Genomic DNA, 16499 nt, shown 5'->3' with positions numbered 1-16499 from the left:
CTCTAGCTTTTTTGTTTTGTGTCACAAAAGGCCAACAATATTTCAATAAAAACAAAGAGCTCTTTGATACACGCAGTCCTTTATTATGCATTAAACTCATTATTCATAACCTCATAGTACGACCCAAAGAAAATGAAGCTTTGAAACCCCAACCAGAAGGCACAAGTACATTATAGTAGAGGCCTGTGGTGTAAAATGCTGACATGGGAAACAAGAAATCATGACCTTGACCAATGTGGTACTAATGTGTTAGGAGATGACCACATGGCTGCAGCCATGCCACCTCATTCAGCCAGGCTGACTTGCACAGGCTCTTTCCTGTGAGGCTGAAAAGCATTGCAGCCATTCAGTCAAGTGCGACTAACAGCTGTTTTGTTAGCCGTCTGAAATCCTGGGGACCGGAACCCCATAAGCTCCCTTCACTATGTTGGCGGATCGAGAGGAGAGTCCGACCAATTGTTTCAACACATTTTGTCATTAAAAAATCAGGTGCAGAGCAAACAGGGTGGAGCAGGGTGTTGGCAGGCGCATAAAGCGCTGCTTTGTTGAGTTGTCAGGACCGTTCAGCTTACCCAGCAGCAGGAGGGATGTCATTCTGCAAACTAATGCTTATGGTCCGATTCCTCTCACTCGCTCTGCAGATGCACAATTCCAGTATGTTTTTATCTACTGCCTACTGATGTAGAATTGCTATCACAGGTCAGCAGACCAAACATGGCTACAGCTAAACAGGAAATACAATATTGATGAAATATTCCCGGAAAAGTCTCCGGAGTCTGGTATAATAAATAATAGATTGCTCAAAGTATTGTGAAGTGTAAGTTGGTGTTATTCTAGAATGGTTAGAACTCATCCTGCATGCCATGATCTCTCTAATGACTTAGTTTTAATCATTAATGGATAGAAATAGAAGATTAGGGTGAAATTCACAAAACTATGTTAAGTATTTAACTAATACTGTTATAATCCTAAAACAAGAATAATTGGAAAGGCAAGCAAAAACACGGTAAACACACTGGGCCTTGTTTTTAAATAATGACACATGCATTTGTATTACTGCATTTCCCCCTTAAATCGCCTTAGCTTATAATATCGTGAATACCATATCTGTGTAGATAAGTGGATATTGGAAATACTTGAACAAGGTCTTCATATCATGACCAAGATGCCTCCATTTAATTAGGTAAGGCAGGGAGGGGGTAGATTACATCATGTTTTGGTCATTCTCTGTTTCATGGTTACTGCAGAAGTCACTATGGGCCTGGGATTAAACCCAAACCCCTGCTGGTATCATCTGTGTCTGTGAAAAGCAAAAAGCCAGGATACTGCAGTGCTCTTTGTCTTTGGATTAAACCGCAAAGCATCAGCCCTGCCAAAAGTTACCAGCATGAGCTCGCCACTAACAAACTCATTTCCCAGACTCAGATCAAGACAAAGCCAGAGCTCCTGGCATCCTGACCTCTGCTTCTATACCACAGATCTTTTGTTTACATAATAGTTTAGGCTTGAGTACCAGCATTACTGAGGTAGAAAAGTACGTTATAGAGCATAATACATACTTTTCTGATCGCACTTTTTTGATTATTGTGTGGGCAGCAGTGTGACTGTTAGCTATCCTGGGCAGGCGCAGATAATATTTGTCTAATACTAAGCAGGCCTATAACCTGAAGAAGCTGCTTAAGTACTTGGTAACATTCATGAGGCTTTTAACACAAGCTGCATGTTCACCCATTAGTGTACACATTTCATGTATTCCCTTCTACTTTACATGGAAACCTGTTTATGGGTTGAGGACCTTCTTTCTCCTCACAGATGTTTTTTTAGGAGTCTTTCCTCACAGGTTTGAGCAGCAAGGTTCCATCTCGCTCTTCCACCAGGAAACCCAACTCCCTGAGCGCGGAGTAGTCAGCTGTGCCGCAGCGTTCCAAAGTGGCAATCAGTTTCTGGTTCTCCGAGTTGTGCTCCAGGAGGTTCCTGATGGTGAAGATTGCCCACTGGCTGATGACTAGAGATGCCCGGTTAAGGACAACAATGTCAAAGTTTCTGCTTTAGAGAGTGGAACATGCAGCTGTTCCATCTTTTATTTTTAAACATATTTTTCAATGACTTATTATTTCCTTATTTTCTCCTCATATTTATACAGCTTCAGAGGTAGATCTTCATATTAAAGATGGGAAACGTTACAAATAATACAGTCAGCATATGTGGAAGCAATCCTTGTTAGACAAAAGCTTGGGAATCAGTTTCTGGCTTTCTCATAGAGAGGGGATCTCCATAATACAGTAAGGCTAAAAGCAGCCCCACCCACCTGCTCTTCAAACCTTGTGTTTCCAAGGGGCAGCCAATGAGAAGAAACCAGGTTTAAAGAGAGATGAATAGCTGAAACTACTCATTTCAGACAAAGGACAAACTGAGGGGTTACACCACAGCCAAGTTTATGAGAACTATGGATGATTTTGAACAGATTAAAAGTGAGCAACAAAACAAAACACATTACTATTGCCTAAAAACAAGCATCCATTTAACACTGCTGCATCAATTTAAATCAAAATTTGTGGTCTTATTCAGTCTCTTTTGGAATTAAGTTTTGTATATTTGTACATAAAAGCCGGTGAGTTTGCATCCCCCCCCCCTCCCAAAAAAAGCCAAAAAAAACAACAACAACTTTGCATCGCGCTACAAGGTAGTAGATGTCATGCAAGACGGATCTAGGAAATGATTTGTTATAGAAAGAAAATACAATACCAACAAAACCTGGAAAATATATCAAGCTCTTTCAACTCATGAGCAGTTTTTATTTTCCCTGGGTCATTGACTTCAAAGACAGCCTAACAAACAAACGGGTTTGCAGACAGGTTGTGTATACTTTGCATTTCAGGTCACCCCATACACACTTTTTTTTCTAGATAACTACATTTTGGATGTAATGGTAGATAGACTGGGTTGTGGTTCTGTGTGTGTGGATGTGTCGGTAAGCAGACATGAAAGATAAACATGGGAACAAAATCAATGACCTGAAGACATATGCGTTTTCTCAAAGACTGTCAAAAAGTTGTGACAAAGATACATTATGTGTGAGCTCCCTCCAGTTTAAAGTCAGGGTTTGTGGGTCTGATGAATGCGGTGCTGGAAGCGTCACTTTCTTTTAGTGCAATAAATAAGTGAAAACTGGAGCTCCGCAGTGTACCAACTGTTTATTTTCTTTCTTCCAAGGTCTGCTGGTACCCATCAGCTAATTGAATCAAGCCCAATAAAGTGTAACTCCACTGGATAGAAGAAGAAAGTTTAGCATTTTACTTTGGTTGTGTATTAAACTGGATTTAAAGTTTACAAAACAAAATTTGCATGTTGAATTAGCCATTTTAACACCAACTGCAACCCATCACATGATACTGTCAACCATCTGCAAGCACAGCAACTAGGGCTGGGTATCGTCACTGATTTCTAGAATCGATTCAATTCCGATTCACAAGGTCCCGAATCAATTCGATCCATGATTCGATTTAATTCGATTCGATTTAAATCTGGGAAATTTTGACAGTCAGAAATATTATAATTCAGATCAGTACATTTACATATTTTTGTATCAATAAAAAGGAAGCTGACACACGCAAGACTTTATCACAGGTGTAAGCGTCACAGCAGATGCCTTTGTGTCAAAGTAGCTGAAGATAAAACACAGAAAAACATGAAGGCGATTTTCCTGGCCTGGGATTTTATAAAAATATTCTGCAGTACATCAAAAACGAAAGAAAACCATTAATCAACATATGAACATCACCTCTGACGTTACAGCGGTTTTATTAGAGACACGGCTAAGCGTTTTGCATTTTGAATAATTTTAAAAAGTTTAAATTTGTTCAGTATTGAACAGCAGAAATGAGGTTTTCTTTTCGGAAGAATGTAAAAGGGAAAAAAACAGCAGCCGACAGCCTGTAAACAACAGTAGACTTGTGCGTAACAAGCAAGCGAATAATGAAGAAAGGGAAACTGTTCTTGAAGTACAGAGAGAGAGAGAGAGAGAGAGAGAGCTGTGCATCGTGGTGGAAGCAAAACAGTAAAAGTCAGAGTGAATTCATGACGATGTTTATGTGAAGCGTTTGGATCTTCTTTTGCTGCTGGTTCGGTCAATATTGTTTGGAGAGAGATCAAACTAACAGCTTTAGAATCGGCTTATAAAGGGCGTGAACACAAAGCGCGGACCCGCCGACAGATCAGAATCAGCGAGCTGTCGGCTTTCAGCCCCGACCGTGAGAAAGGCGACAACTAACTGATTCTGATCCGCGGGTCGCGCTGTGTGTTTAAGTCTATGTGCAGAATCCGTGTTCCTGCTCTCATTTACTGTCTTAACTGTTTGGTGGTTCTTAAAATTTTGTGAGATGTCACCTGAGATTCTGGCATTTTGGGCAAAATAAATTTATATTAAAAAATCGATTCAGGATTTTAATGAATCGATTTTACATTATCCAAGCCAGAATCGATTTTAATCGATGAATCGATTATAAAAACCCACCCCTAACAGCAACATAACTCTCTTCACATTTCGGCACTCTTTCCTTGCCAGCCAGTACACGCTGCAACAATTAAAGCTCAATGCAAAGTTGTGCAGGCAAGCCCACTACCTTTACTGTACAAATATACAAATATACAAAGCTTAATTGCAAAAGAGCCCACAAACTTTTTGCTTAAATATGAAGAATGATTTAAATAAACATGAAATATGGCTACATTACCACAGCTTCATATTTATACTTCACAGAAAGGATACAAGGATTGTTGCTGTCAATGTTGCAGTTATCCAAGATGAGGGGGATGCCTTCAAGTTCTCGCACCTATGGGATATAAGAAAATGATATCAAATATAGAGTAACTCAGCTGCCAGGTCCCCAGCTAATTTCACAGTGTTACCTTCTAATGAATTAGAATTAATTACCCAATTTCTTTTGCTTGTTTTCACTGTTGTTTGTTCAACTTTAATGGTAACATATTACTGTAACGTAACGTGAGGCGTTGTTGACTACTTGATTCATTATCATCACTTCACCTGTCGGCTCAGCAGGTGTACTCGCAGTGAAACTGAGAGCTGAATGAGGCAAAACTAGCACAACTATAAATGACAGCAGTAAGCAGCTGCCTGATGACTCTCACATTGAACCAATATGAGACCAGTGTAAATAAATCGTCAAATGCCAATTTAGTATATTTATCCTTGGAGGTCATTTATTCCCAAATTCTACTTTCCAAAATCAGGAAAAAATAGAGCCTGATATAGCTTGATACAAAATGATTTTGGCTGCTCCATCCACCTCCATCTCAAACTATCCTCAGCATCCTCTTTTTAAACCAGACCTCTCTGTGGATCCGCCTTCATTACGTCCATGAATCGTCTCTCTCTGGTCTTCCTCTTTTTCTCCAGGCTGGCAGCTCCATCGTCAATATCTTTAATGAAATATATCCACTGTCCCTCCTCTGCACATGTCCAAACCAGCTCAGCCTTGTGTCTCTAACTTTGAACTGTCCCTCTGATGTACTCTTTCCCAGTCTTGTCCATCCCTGTCACTGCAGCTACTACAGCTCAGCACATCAATTTTGTTCTTGAAAAATCAACCAGTACCACTCATACCTCAGGTATGTCAACTGGACCAACTTGAATAACACATTATTTTTAATTTAACACTGGTATTGGATCAGTACTCAGCATCTACTGAAGTAAAAACATTTACATATCAAGACCACAAACTGTCTATTGTTTATGCAAGAATAAAACCAGATACTCTTAATGAGATGACTTATTAAGTGAACAAAACTATAGCAAAAGGTCTTGCTGTACAGTCTCTAGTTACTTTATATCTCTTTTTCAGGAGGAAATAAATCTGTATAAACTTACTTAAACAACAGATACTTTATATCCAAGATTTACTGAAAGAATTTGTGAGACGTTTATCGAGGTTCACGATTCGAGTTAAGAAACAGCAGACAAAGGAACAGTACAGAGATGCCCTTAGCAGAGCCTCACATCCATGCAAACAAAGCAGTGTGGTTGTGGGTTAGTCTAAGAGCACCACAACAGGACAATCTGTTCTTTATCATGTGTCTCATTCTATAGGCTTTGTTGTATTTGCTTTCTGATGCCCTCCGCACGCCGTTGCGGTTACTCTCCAAACACACTGGAGCAACAGAACAAGACAAAGTGCTGAGTTACAGAAAATGGAAATGTCATTTACACTGTCAAAGAAACACAGAGCACGCAGGTCTGCGTTTTCCACTTTAGGAATCATTGTCTGAAGTTACTGAAATTATATTTAAACTCATAAAAGGGATGAATAACAAGCAGCTGGACCCTGACTTTCAGTCCGGCACAAGCAGTTCCTCGCTTTGCATGCACATCTTAAATTACAATCTCTCCCAAAGGTGAACAGAACGACATTTGGTTTACTGGAAGAAATCTGGGTGAAAACAGATACGTGGTGATTTCTGACCACTGACAGACCACAGATCAGCAACCATAAATATTATACAGGGGCCAACTGAGGGTGGCCATCCCACAAGCATTCCACAAATCTGTTCCTATTAAGTACAACCGAGTCTACAAAGTGATGTTGATACTGTCTGCTTTATTACCCATCTGTGCTTTACGCTGATAGCTGCATGCTGAAAGATGTCAATTGAGAAAAACTGATAAGATTTCTAAAATAAACAAGAAGCTAATGTTTCACATTTGAGCGGAAAACCGAGTTGTGTTGAAAGAACCCACAGCCTCTCGCTCAATTAGACTTTGCACTCGTTTGCACTCCTCAGGAGATTTGGTTTGAGGTTGCATGCAGCAGCCCATTTACTAAAACCTGCCTCTGAGCATGATCATTTAGTGGAGAGGTCAAACAAAGCAAACTAATTCAGGTCGGCCTCCCAAACCTCGCAGTCACATTTACACTTTTGACCCTCCAACTGTGTTGGACTGATTAAGGGTATTTGTTTAAATGCTAGGAGACCAAGGATCGCATTAGAAGGGCAGACCAGCAGGCTAGAATAAATGTAAGCAAAGAAAAACATTTAAATTTTAGGGTTTGTAAATATTTTCCTTTTCTAAATTCGATAATTGTTCTAAACCATAATTTCCTGACAGAACTATCAGTACATATTATAAAACTAACCAAAGAGGCTTTGGGCAATTTTCAATATGCTAATGTGTCTCCCCGCTTCCTTCACTTGACTCGTCCTTGTGTCTTACCTCCTCCTACTGAGGATGGGAGAGAGACAAGGAAGAGAAGCATATAAGCACCGACATTTACTAATGATGAGAATATCCATATTCCCACGTATAAAACCTTACCGCTGCTCATCTTTCACAGCTAGCACGTACAGGTAGGAATCAACAGGCACCACGTGATAAGATATCATGACAATATGATGTTTTACATTTTGCAATATGCTGAGTGTTGCAATAACATATTTTGTGATTTATTTTTTTGTAGCCGAAAATGATGTCCTAAAGTTAACTTTCTTTTCGGATAAAAAGATACTGACAAAAGTTATCTCACTTCAGTTATTTTTTTAGTGCAAAATGAGATATTCAAGCACACAAACACTGTCACCGAAACCTGCCATCCATGCTGCCGGACAGAGTCAGTCTCCTGTCACTTTACAATTACATGGTGTCAAGCAAGCAATTACATGTAACCCATTTCTGACAATACAGCAATTATCTGTAATAAATAGGCACATAGTGCTGTCTGTTGCAGTCTGCATAGACAAAAAAAAAACATTTAAGTATCACATTTGCTCTCAGCAACCTTCCTGTTCTACAGGAATATAACCAGAATGCAACCACTCAGCTGAGTCAAGTCCCCTCAAATTGTGCTCATTCAGACTCATAGTAGTGTGTTGGTAGTCTTCCTGCATTTATAAATTAAACAGCAATTATTTAAAATAATCTCTCAGAGAGTGACTGCAGTCATTCCAAGTCAGACTGCAACCGTTTGCAGAACAGCTTCCTATCAGGCGACCTGTGCAATCACCTTGTGACCAAAAGTGGTCATGACTGTTAAGCTCTGCGCAGCCATTTAGTACAATATGAAAAAAGTCAATACAATCATCAGTCAGCCAGCTATGTTTTTGTAGATGCAAGATGGTTGCTGTCCTATTTTTACTGTGACTGAGTCATTAGCTTGCTCTGAATTAGAAGGTAGCGTTGTTTGCTCAGCTAACATTTATCTCATGAAGATGGTGCATGAGATAAGCCATCTTTTACGAAGTATCCTCACAGTATTATTTAATAAAATACTGATTTTTTGCTGTACCTCTATTGACAATAATGGCAAGGAAAATATTGTGATACCATACTGCATAGATTTTTCCTCTCCCCTACTAGATAGATAGAAAAAAATAGCTAAAGTGCTTGAGCAGATTTCCCCACCTAACAGTTATTTCAAAATGCCTCCGGGTACTTATTTGGGCAGCTATTTTGAAGTTTTACTTAAAGAAACGCTTCAGATGTGACAGATTTAAGTACAAGACTCTGTGTCTGTCTCTGACAGATAGGTAGACAGACATAAAGTTCTCTTTATGTCCCACGAATAGGATAATCATGAAATACTGTATGTAAATTCTCAACATATTTAAAATGGCAGCATATGAAGGACTCTGAGGTGCAGAAGTAAGATTTTTAGGTCAAGGAAAGACAGAGGACAAGTGGAAATATGACTCAGCACATTGAGCTACCTCTGATCTGGAAATTATGGCTTACAGCAAAATTTTCATTCACTCTTCGTCACAGTTGTTATCAAGTACCACCACAAACTTCCATCCCTGCACTCATTCATTTGTCCAAACCTTGTTCTGGTTGTTGGTATTGCTGTGGCAGAGGTTTCCAATGAGCCTGATGAGATGTGCCTTAAAGCTGATGACAGGAGAATAAGAAGAAGAGTCTCCATCTCCACTGAAGGAGAAGTTCTGAGCAGCACTGAAAATATTCTTACTGGCCTTCCCAGTGGCGTGTACCTGCTCCAGGAGCTCTGCATGGACAGTTTGTGACAGACAACAGGAAAAGCAGAACACCTTCTGAGAAGCAGCATAAAGCTATTCAGATTATAGCTGATTTTGACAAATGAGATTCTGCTTTTCTCCTTTAAGAAACAGATTAAATGATAAACCTCAAACTTTCCAGCATTTGGACTTTGCGGGCTGTTTAATGTCTGCTGTTGCTCGGTTGTTGACTTAATGGCTGTTTTTCATTTACCAACAGTAGTTACTAGAAGGTCTGGATGATCCTGTAGGAACATGAACTGCTTGTGGTCTGAGGTCATCTCACACAGCACATCCAGCAGACTAATCACTGTTAGTGCCTCCTGCAGGACCTGCAGGGGATTGCAACAAACGGGGGGCAGTCCACAGAGTAAGAATCTTTTGAGACACAATACTGAGTCAAAATGACTGAAACATAGGTTAATTCATTTCACACAGAGTAAGACTAACAAACGCAGGGTGAAAAACCCGCGGAAATTGTGTTGAATTTATGATCTGTACCTCATCACTGGACGCAGAACCCGTAGCAAGTGTGAGCACAGCACCACAACCTTTCTGGAAGGAAGTGGCCAGGAAATGAGCCACACTGGGAGGGATGCCACAGTCTTCTGAGCCCTCCTCTCTTAGCTGGGCTAAAAGTAGCTCTAATAAAGTAACTCTGAAAAACAAAATGTACATCTATATGAAGCATCTATAGTTTTTATTTAAATATTAGCTGTTTTTAACCACTATTCTGTGCATCAATTCTCTGCAGTGCAAAAACCAAACAAACTAAAATAATAATAGGTTGAAAGGTGTTGTAGCATACATTTAACCATATCTTTATTTTTACAATTCTGTTTGAATGAATTGTTCATGTTTTTGTCCAAACAACAAAAATGAAGTACCTATCATGGTGAGACATTTCAGAGTACATGTTCTCCACCAGCGATGAAGACTTCAGGAAATGCTGTGTTGCAATCAGCACTCTGAAAAATCAATAAATAGCAAAGGGAAAGTAGCACTTAAATATGCCCTTAATGCATAACAACAGTTTTCAAGTTAGTACCATGATGATGCACTTACGTCCAGTCCAGCTCAGGCTGAGTCCTGCAGAGCTCCATCACCCTGAGAGCCAGCTCAATGTTCTGTGGCTTGGACAAATCTTCCACCTTGGCCTCATCCAGGCATGTGTGGATTACCATCGAGGTGTAGTTCACGGTCTTCTCATCGTCAGTGCTAAGCAGCTGCCTGTTTGGATACGTTCGGGTTGACAGAATTACCAATATAGAATCTGCATGTGATTTTGGAGTCAAACAAAAAGATGAGGGTGAGATTTTGGCACACAGAACTTACAGGAAAAGGTCTGGGAAGCTTATCATCCAAATGTCATCTTTGCACAACTGGTTACCAACAGCCAAGTTACCAAGAAACTGGATGCCACAGCGAAGAGCTGAGCCACAGAAAACCAATCAAAAATAAGAAAAAACATTCAACATTCATTTTCCTCCATGGTGTATTGCTTTTATGTCCCTCTAGACTGTTAAAGTTTTTTGCCTACTCTTGAATACAAAAGAACTTGACAGAACGGTTTCTTGTAAAACTCAAAGAACCCTAAAAAAAGAAAAAAGAAAAACAGCTCTTGATAGTGACATCGTGACAGGATGTAAACATTAATGACATCCTCCCCTAACCTGAGTTGTAATATTAGCTGGATGCACACTTCTTCTGGTTGGCGGATGTAGACTGTTGACAGAAAATAGTTCTTATATGAAACTGCCTACACAAAAGGCATAATATTTTTTTGACTAGTCAAAGTCATAATTTCTTTTACAATTTGAGCACCACAAGACAAAAACAGCACAATCTACTTCCATCTCTAACAACCTCTATAGCTCACTTCAAAACAATTTAGTTGGCTTTGAAAGGGACAAAGGAAAAACACATAAGTACTGTACCTTAAGCATCAGTAGCTGAATTTTAGACTTACGTTCGAAGATGGTATCTGGAATCTCCATATTTACAGTAGATAAAAATCTCAGGAGTTTGAGGGATACATCAATGAAACCAAGTTCCCTAGTTGACAAAGACACATTATGTCAAGTGTTTCTTTGTCTTAAGAAAGGAGGTGCCCAATAATCTAACAAACTTTGACATAATATTATAATAAACTGCAAAAATAGCACTTCAACAAATCCTGCAATTGCAAAGATATAATTGTACAGGTTCCTTAAACATAAACTGCCAAGTTTTAGCAGGAAAAATGCTCAAGAAGGATTTTTAGCAGAGTTTCCAAATAAATCAGTCACTAAACTCTATGACCATTGTTTACTTAATTAATTTGTATTTACTGAAAGATCCCCCTCATGCTGCTTTGTGATGTCGGGGATACCTGAGCAGACTCTGGTTACGTATACTCTGGACACAGGAGTTCCTCTGAGCTCTGAAGCACTCTGCGGTCAGCTGGAGCTGCAGGGTAAAGGTCTGCACATCCTCACTGTCCAAGCCGGCAGCCTGCAGCTCTTCACAAAGTCTGGTCAGGACCTTCACAAGAGTGGAGAATGTCTTCTCCTCCACAGCATCTCTGACAACGACAAACAGGTGAACAAATACACAATATTCATTTCATTTGCAGTACTCTCACTGGGAGACCACCAGATATAAAACACAGATGTAGTTAATAACGCGGTATTTGCACTACATTAGCTGGATCTTGCGTGAAACACTGTCTTTTTTCCATTAAGAAAAAAATAAAAATGAAGTTCACAATTTGAATCCAAATGTGCGGGATACTCCTGTGCTACAAATTCTACAGAAGGGAGCATAATGTCACGTGCACAGGCCGTTAAATTTTAATAAGCAGAGTTAGCTCCTGCACAGGAAAAACAATGGCAGTAATGCTTAAAAATGTGCTTTTAGTACAAAACCACGTACTGAAGCTATACTGCTGATATGTGTTAGTTTTGTTTTTTTATGCTGCAGCGACAATTATTAGGTCTGAGTTCAGAAACCGGGCGTGCCGTTATATTTGGCTGTGCGTAGTTGACAGTTGGGTATTTTCAAGTTACTGCTAGCTTAGCCGGACCGCACTGATACGGCCCATTTCCGTATAAAACATAAATAAATTACCCAGACCTCACCTGTATTCGACATCCCGCAGCGCAGCTGTAAATGTTTTTAAAGTCTGCAAGTGTTCAGGTCCGTGTTTTTCATTTAAAATGCCAGCGATGGACGCTGAGGTCCCCAAAATGATGTCGGTGGAAGCTGCCATGTTTGCCTGTTTCACGCTTGTGGGCGGGACGTCCGGAAAACTCTTTAAGACATTATTGGTTCAAATCAGTATGGGGCGGGGACTGAGCATGTGCTGCTGTTTTCTTGTTGAAGAAGAGTCTCCTAGACTGCTGTGTAATGAAGGCTGTGACTGCAAATAGACTCTACAGAATGAATTTTCATGTGTTTTTGGATAAAACTGTGGGTAAAAATGACTTAACTATTCTGTGTTTCACTGTAATGATTTGATTAAGCACTTAGCACTGAGAAAGACAGAAGTAAAAATAGAACTGATGAGAGCCATCAAGCTTCTGGAGACCAAGGTTATTTTAGTTAACTAAAAAAAGGTACAAACTAAAAATACATATGAAATAACATTTTAGTTGACTAAAATAAAACAAATAAAACATAGACTTAAATGTAAAACTAACTGCAATTATTTTGTTTTCTTGGAAAACTAACTAAATTTGTTTGTTTTTTTTAAATAGAGAGACCAAACTCTATTTACACTAGTCTAATTTTGTACCCATTATAACCTCCCTAAAATTGCTATAGGATGCAGCTGCATTCACATCTCAAATCCATTCACCAAAACCAACATTTGAAAAGTTCAAATGTCAATCCATTCAACCCAGATAGTTTATAGAACAGCTACTGCAACTGCAGCTGCAAAGCCGCAAAACAAGCCTTTGTGATTTCCATGTAGAGTGGCAAATTTTAGATTACAGATCCATTATGGTTCTCCCTTGTATTTCCACTGGCCTGGAACAGCACAGCAGTGGTGAAAAGCAGCTCGCTGCTGAGAAGAGTTGATTACGGATGGTAGGAAGCATCCACCTCAAGCAATTTGTCAGCCTTAAAATGAGGCAATGAAAGAAGCAAACATTCCCTTTATAGAATTCCCATTATTCATTTTTCAAGTGGAATAACTGGAAATATCCTCACAAACTGGAAATGCTGTGGCATGATTGGGGAATCTGAAGAGTTGAGTTACAGGAAAAACAGGACATCCTATCAGGGTTCAGCCATTCTAGAAACCTCAGTAATGTTAACTAGACGGCGGCTGGTTTAGTCTGCTGTGGCAGACGATCTAGCTCTCTCGGAAAAAGAAAAAACAAAAACATCAAGACAATCAACCACACACACAGTTTTTATTATTCACAGATGGTCGGGCATTTTTCCTGTACAAAACACAATCAGCGTTGTTAAATGAAACACTTTAATACCAAGTGAATCATGTCGTATTTGGTCTTCCAAGACAGAGAAAAATGCAAGGAGAAATGAAATGGCTCCTTGTGTCGAGCAGCAGTTTGTCACAGCGGCACTCACGACAGCAAACTGAGCTGAACCTAAACACAGCGCACAGTGGTTAAGGAAATTATAAATGTTTATTTGCACCCTGATGGTCTAATACCAGAGCCTGTTTCATTCCACTCTTGTAAAATCCATGTTTCAACACATCTGGCATAGCGCTAACAAAGGAGAAATTCATTTGTGGTGCGAACATTTTCAGCCATGCGTGAAGTGTGGCTCTGTGAAGACGTGCTTCAATTCAGACATTCGTGGACTCAACATTATGTAACCTTCTAATTTTCATCCCCCCGAGTGCTCTAATTTGTGGTTTTGAGTGAAAGGCTGCGGTTGAATAGTTATTTGCTGCTCTGAATGAATGAAAATCTCTGTTATGTGACATACATGAAAAAAAAGTAAAAGTATTTAGGATACTGTAGTGTTAACACAACACAAAATAGTTTCCTTAAGGCACTTGATATTGTAAGGTAAAGACAGCTACAGTAATACAGAGAGAAACCCCTCAGGTGACCCCCTATGAAAAAGCACTTGGCAGCAATGGGAAGGAAAAACTCCCTTTTAACCAGAAGCAGTCTCCAGCAGAACCAGGCTGTAGATGGAGCATGCCCATTCACGTTCTGTTAGACATCACCTCTGCTGACTGGGGTCACTCAAGTGGACTTCTCTAGCACATTTGTGGTGGTGGAGCCTTTTTTTAAAATCAGCTTCTGTAAAATTATATTGATTTCTGTGCAGTTTATTGTGTAAACACCTAATCCAAGAGGTACTTAGCATCTCTGGGTATCCTGTTATGAAATGATGATGTATAAAACCCTGCTTCTGGGTTCAAACTACACTGTGTTCATTAAGGCTGTTGTCTTTTTAATGTGTTTTAATGCTTTATATTCTTGAATTCAAGAATTGGTCAAAATCCGCCTGTACCGTACACTGGGATTCCCCATTCTTATCTATGGGTCGTAGACCTGGGTCATCCTCAAACACGACCTCAACAAACCTGAGGTCTTCCAAACGCACTGTTTGCATCAGATTCTCCGTGTGTCCCTCCGTGATAGTCTAAGCAACGCGTGATACGTAGTCAATGTCACCAGCAGGCCTCAATGGAAGAGCTGATTAGGAAGCGACGACTGCAATGGTTTGGCCACATCTGCCGCATGAGCAACCATCGCCTGCCATACCGCCTTTTGATGCAGCAGCATCAGAGTGAGAGTGATGAGAGACCTCCAAGAAGACTTGGATCAAGCAAATTGAAGATGATCTTAAACAACAACGTCTAACCCTCAAGCAAGCAAAGGTGAAGGCAAGAGACCACAAGACCTGTAAGTGCATCGTTGATCAAGATGGAAACCCTACGACACCCACAGCGACGTATTGGCTTCGTGGACAACCTCCCTGCCAACCGCCAGCTAGGGACAAAAGAAGAGGAAGAAGAAGACGAAAGAATGCTTTATATCTTATTCGATTTAATCTGAACAAGCCCCCTGTGGCTTGCTAACTAAGCTTGCTAGCATTAGCTGACAACATACTCCACCCTCTGCTCTAAGGACCCACTGCACACCTCATAATAACTCATGTTCAGAGACTGTAAAGTGTTAATTCAGTATGTTCTCAAGCCATTTGTAAGTATTTTCGAGGTTCAGTGGACCACATTTTCCTGTTGGGGAATGTTTTTGCAATGGAGGTGAATGCTTGGTACGCAACAGTGTTTAGGTGGTATGTGTCAAAAATGCCAGAACCCATTGCTTTAGTAAATTGCTAGCGCTTTTAATGTTGTGGTCAATGGCTTTATTTATTTATTTATTTATTTATTTATTTATTTCAGCTCAGAAGCAGAATTCAGAGACGAAGGCATGGATGGTTTCAGAGTCACCTTCAACACAAAGTTCTTGGGACCAGTTATAAGATTCTGCTGGATTTCACCTGAGTGATTAGTGACAGATTTGAATTAGTAAGTTTTCAGTTTATATAGTATCTAAATGTAAAAATAGACCATAAATGCACAGTTGATTGAAAAAAAAACCCCCTATATATTATAGAGAACTGACTGCCATTTGTAACCATAACTGTCTTTCCTATACAATCGTGCTTGTTTGAAGTACTTCACCACATCGAAAGAGAAGTGGTCATCTGCTTCCAGGTTCTCAAAGAAACACCACTGGCACCTTGGTAAAGGTTAACCTCTAAAGCTGTCCTGAGTACAACTATTTGTAATGCAAAAAGAAGGTTTAAGGTTTTTAATAGACTAAAAAAGCAAACCACAATGTGCATTCAGTGTTTTACACACATTTTTACATTATGATATAGAAACTGTTCTGCAGATTGAGACAAATGTTATCTTTAGCAGAGTCATGATGCTTGCAAATAATTTCCTGGATTAAAGTTCCTACTTCTTTAATAATATGATACCAGACACCAGAGACACACACGGTTTCACACATAGATGAAATGTATTTTTGCTCCACTTTTCTTTACCCTCCAGTTCAGCACAGTCTCTGAAGGTTGGCAGAGAGATGAGGTTAAAAACACAGTTGGTGTCACATGGCTGGCAGGCCTTAGCACATCACAGCGACTGAGTGGCTGTGATACTGTCGGACCTAAGTGTGACAGAGAGGAGCCATCAGTAAGAGACAATATCCAAGGAAAAAGTGGGATCTGTAATGCAATCTGAGGGACAGAATTCAAAAGTCATCATATAAAAAGACTTTAACTAAAGCCCCACAGCCGCCTTGAGCAAGAAGAACCTGGCAAAACCTGAATAGTCCCATAGACCTCTATGGTAAGCCGAGCAATGGGCGCCTTAAAAAGAGGCCAAACCCTGATTCCAAACCCTAGAATCAAGTGGGTGAGGGTTCCCCTAACGTGAAGACAGTGGTGCTTTTACAACACGACCTCAAAAACTGTAGAGGGAGCTGAGCCATGTA

At 39.9% G+C, this 16499-nt stretch overlaps 1 protein-coding gene across 1 annotated transcript; it reads right to left on the bottom strand.

Moving 5' to 3' along the window:
- Positions 1–73: 73 nt before the first annotated feature.
- atxn10 (ataxin 10) lies at positions 74–12281 on the bottom strand. Its single transcript, XM_080887916.1, has 11 exons — positions 12141–12281; positions 11393–11584; positions 10991–11076; positions 10357–10453; positions 10087–10251; positions 9909–9989; positions 9523–9679; positions 9236–9353; positions 8830–9011; positions 4769–4832; positions 74–2005 (listed from the first exon to the last, which is right to left on the bottom strand). The coding sequence occupies exons 1-11, from the start codon at positions 12269–12271 to the stop codon at positions 1821–1823; spliced, it is 1458 nt and encodes a 485-aa protein (XP_080744042.1). The 5' UTR covers positions 12272–12281; the 3' UTR covers positions 74–1820.
- Positions 12282–16499: the final 4218 nt, after the last annotated feature.

This window comes from Rhamphochromis sp. 'chilingali' (assembly GCF_963969265.1).
Source record: "Rhamphochromis sp. 'chilingali' genome assembly, chromosome: 7".
Classification (NCBI taxonomy): Eukaryota; Metazoa; Chordata; class Actinopteri; order Cichliformes; family Cichlidae; genus Rhamphochromis; species Rhamphochromis sp. 'chilingali'.
The sequence above is the reverse complement of the archived record's forward strand: the minus strand, read 5'-3'. Positions and strand labels throughout refer to the sequence as shown.

Bases quoted from the DNA above. Each gene is read 5' to 3' on its own strand.
- atxn10 (XM_080887916.1), bottom strand. From the start codon at position 12,271: ATGGCAGCTTCCACCGACATCATTTTGGGGACCTCAGCGTCCATCGCT. The intron at 11,077-11,392 runs GTATCCCCGACA...TTTGTCAACTAG, and splicing joins CGTAACCAGAGTCTGCTCAG to GGAACTTGGTTTCATTGATG. The intron at 9,680-9,908 runs GTACTTCATTTT...TTTGTTTTTCAG, and splicing joins GAAATGTCTCACCATGATAG to AGTTACTTTATTAGAGCTAC.